This window comes from Octodon degus, unplaced genomic scaffold (assembly GCF_000260255.1).
Source record: "Octodon degus isolate 3935 unplaced genomic scaffold, OctDeg1.0 scaffold00095, whole genome shotgun sequence".
NCBI classification, from domain to species: domain Eukaryota; kingdom Metazoa; phylum Chordata; class Mammalia; order Rodentia; family Octodontidae; genus Octodon; species Octodon degus.
In genome coordinates, this window is record NW_004524671.1 from 6,843,453 (window position 1) to 6,847,388 (window position 3,936).

General features: G+C 40.9%; 1 protein-coding gene across 1 annotated transcript in view; it reads left to right on the top strand.

The window, feature by feature from the left end:
- The window catches only part of Rfk (riboflavin kinase), a 29,065-nt gene that overhangs the window by 22,519 nt on the left and 2,610 nt on the right, over positions 1-3,936 (top strand). The window contains exons 2-3 of the mRNA XM_023722992.1: positions 4-234; positions 1,029-1,180. Of these exons, the coding sequence (XP_023578760.1) occupies positions 4-234; positions 1,029-1,180 (383 nt within the window). The remainder of the gene's footprint in view (positions 1-3; positions 235-1,028; positions 1,181-3,936) is intronic.

Below are 3,936 nucleotides of genomic sequence, written 5' to 3' on the forward strand. Positions count from 1 at the left end.
GGGGGCCCGCGGAGGTGACCCCGGCCGCAGCCTCGCTCCCTGCCCTGGGCGCGGAGGACCTTTGGCCCGCCGGCAAGCGCTCCTCCCCGCTCCTGGCTCCGGAGGCCGAGCTTGGGCACCGGCTTGCCGGCGCGGGCAGCGTTGGCCGAGCGCGGCGGGCGATTTATCCATTAAGAAAAAGGCGTGGGGCGGGTTGGCCGGGCTGTCGTGCTGACTTGAAAAACTGGACCGAGGGTAAATTATACAGCGTCCAGCTGATACATACCAGGAAGTTGCACGCGAGCCAGTTTGTATTTTTTGGTTTTAGCAATTAAGACTTAACAGTTTAACATCATCACCGTCCAGGACTGCTCTAGACCTTTTAAGTCCCTCTTCTGAGCTTGGCGTTTAGGTGTACGTTTTGAAAGTAAGACTCTTAAAATGACTTGAGAACATTGTTTTTGTTTGTCAAATATTAAGAGACGCAGTGTCCTTACATTGCCCCCGTTGCTTTTGCTTTGGTCTCATTATAACCTCTTGCTTCAGCTTCCTGTAGCTGGGCCTCTAGGTGCACGTGCCTTATTTCATCTGTGTTTTTGTAACTATTTTTTTCTTCTACCCAGATTGTTTTGGATTTTTCTGAGGGGTTGTTTGAGAGAAGTACACACATGCCTTGTCTCTCGCTCTTTTTTTTTTTTTTTTTTCTTTTTTTTTTTGTCGTTTTGAGACAGGATCTCTCTTTGCGGTCCAGGCTGGTCTTGATCTCACTTTATAGCCCAGGCTGATCTTGCAATGATCCTCCTGCCTCAACCTCCAAAGTGCTGGGATTGTAGGCATACGCCACCACACCCAGCTGCCTTGTATCTTAACTGTCCATCTGAAAAGGAGAAAGAAAGCCAAACAGTTGTATAGGATGGATTAGTAACTGTAATCAAGTAGTCAAGATCATAACTGTGAGTGTGATAATTTGGATTAGTCCTTCATGTCCTTTTTAAAACTTACTTAGTATGAAACTTACAACATTTGGGTTATTTTCTTCTGTTGTTCAGCTAACTTTCCTGATCAAGTAGTAGATAACCTTCCAGCTGACATATCCACTGGTATTTATTATGGTTGGGCCAGTGTTGGAAGTGGAGATGTTCATAAGATGGTGGCGAGCATCGGCTGGAACCCATACTACAAGAATTTGAAAAAATCCATGGTAAGAATGCTTTGCCCTATAACTGAAAATGGGATGATGAGTCATTTGTAGTATTAGATGCACATAGAATTCATCTGTGGCAGGCACAACGTAATTCAAATCATGAAGTGTTTTGCAGCACATTTAAAAGACAAATATGAAGTACTTAGTCACTACTGCATTTGAAGTGCCTTTTTTTTCCCCCAATACTTTCAGCCTCTTGGTCTAAAGTGAATTTCTTATAAACAGCCTAGAGTTGGATCATATTTTTTTTCCTCAGTGTTGCACATTGAACCCAGGGCCTCAAGTATGTGCATGCTGCACTCCTGAGCTACATCACTAGTCATTTTTATTTTTTGTTTTTCTCTTGAGATAAGCAGGGTTTCACTAACTTGCTCAAGCTGGCCTGGGACATACAATGGCTGTGGGGTACCTGCCTGGCTGCACCACTTGTCATTTATTCTGCCATTCTCTGCCACTTTATTGGAGCGTTTAATCCATTTACTGTCATCCTCATCTTCGTGTTCTTCATGTTTGTCGTCGGCGGCGGCTTCTTCCTCCTCCTCTTCTTCCTCCTCTTCCTTCCTCTTCCTTCCTTTTCCTCCTTCCTTCTTCCTCCTCCCTCTTTTCTCCTTCCTCCTCCTTCCTCCCTCCTTCCTCCTTCTTCCTTCTTTCTTCTTTCTTTTTTCTTCTTCGACAGGGTTTTGCTATGCCGTTCAGGCTGGCCTTGAGCCCATTTTGTAGCCCAGGCTGGTTTTGAACTCACAGAGACCCTCCTGCCTCAGCCTCTTGAGTGTTGGGATTGCAGACATAAACCGCCATGACTGGCTAATCCATTTACATTTAAAGTCATGCCGATGAGGGGTGTTCATAAACATTTTTAATTTTTGTTCAGTTCCTCTTACTGCCTTTTTTTTGAGACAAGGTCTAGGTGTGGAGTTTAGGCAGGTCTGGACTCACTGTGTAGCCCACCCTCGCCTCAAACTCATGGCCGTTCTGCCTCACCTTCCAGATGCTGGGATGGTCGGCACATGCTGCCATGCCCAGCTGCCCTTTTTCTGGTTGATGATTCTCAAGACTGAATGCAGGGTGTTTGCTCTGAGCTACCTCCTCAGTTCTTTTTACAAAAACAAGCTTGAAGTGCTATCCTTTAGTTTAAGACTCCTCCCAGTTCTGGGATTACTGACATGCACCCTTATACTGGACTTTTAGTTACCCTTTATGTTTTTTTAAATAGTGGCGCATTTTGATTCCTTTTTCATTTCTACTTACAAATTTTCTGTAGATAATGTCTTTGTAGTTACCAAGAGGATTACACTTAGAATCCTTAAACTTTAAAAGTGTAATTTGAATTCATATAATTTTAACTTCAACAACACCTAGAACTCACAGATGGCATACATTGTATACCCAATAGCATAGATTGTTTTTATGCATTTATTTTTCAAGTCATATGTAGAAGATAAATGTGAAGTGACAAACTGGCACTGTAATAATAGCTTCATAGCTGAGTGTAGGGACACACACTTGTCATCCCAGCAACTCAGAAAGCCGAGGGAGCAGGATCACAAGTGAGGCCAGCCTGGGCAACTTAGCCCCTGTATCAAAATGAAAAATTAAAGGGCCCTTGCCCCAGAACCACCGCCACAAAAAGTGATAATGCTGTTTTAATTGGTTATGTATCTCTATTTATTGAGGATAAAAGTAAGGTATTTAATAAAACCATCATTTTTCATAAACTTGAGCTTGTCACAGTGCACTTCAGCGTTTCATTACTTGATTGTCTTGTTAAGTCAAACTACAGAGATTGTGCAACTTTTTGTGTGTGTTGTGTTGCTAGAGAGCAAATCCTTGACTTAAACACAGTCGTGTGGGTGTGTTAAGCAAAACTCTCAGTTCTACAGTCTCTAATGCTATACTTCCGACTCCTGTTTTTAAATTCTCAAGCACGGTGTACTCCTTTTCTCTCCTACTTTCAACTTTTTTCACAAGATTTCTGCAGTTTAAATGTTTTGTTGGATTTGACTGAATCCTTTCTAAGCGTCAAGTGTATGTCAAAAACAAATTTGCAATGATTTAAATTTTAACTTCCTTGTAAAGTTAATAAGAAATGTTTGTCATAGTTGAGAAACTAAAGCTAAGTGCTGGTATAAGCAGTAACAAAAACCCGTAACTCTAGTATTTTGCTCAGTATTTCACTTCTGAATATGAGGGATGATGAAAATTACTGGAGGAGATAAAAAATGAATAAAGATGAGGAAGGAAAAAAAAGTGAAGGGAGTTTATGCCATGACTGATTTTTCTTGTGAGCGGAGTAGATAACAGAAATAATGCCGTTGAGCCAGTTAAAGAATGCCTTAGAAATCTGTTAATAAGAGAAATTCATTGTTTCACTGATACATTTCAGGCTTTTCTTTTTTCTTTCTTTTTTTTTTTTTCTTTTGCTTTGCTAGTAACAGAGACTCTGTGATTCCTATTCGAGTCTTGTACTCTTATTTTAGAAATTGCATTATCTTTATTGTCTTAAGGAAGTTCTTAGTATAGTCTAGGTACAGTTTCTTTGTTTGAACTATGAACCATGTATTATGAAATCTGGAATTTCTTCTATTTCATGTTGTGCTTTTTTTTTTGTTTTTCGTGTTCTGTAGGGTTGGGGATTGAATCCAGGGCTGCAAGCACTCTACCACTGAACTACATCCCCCATCCAAAAAATTCTTAATTTTAGTATAATCCAGTTTATTATTTTTCTTTTATGGTTAATACATTTGATTTCCCAT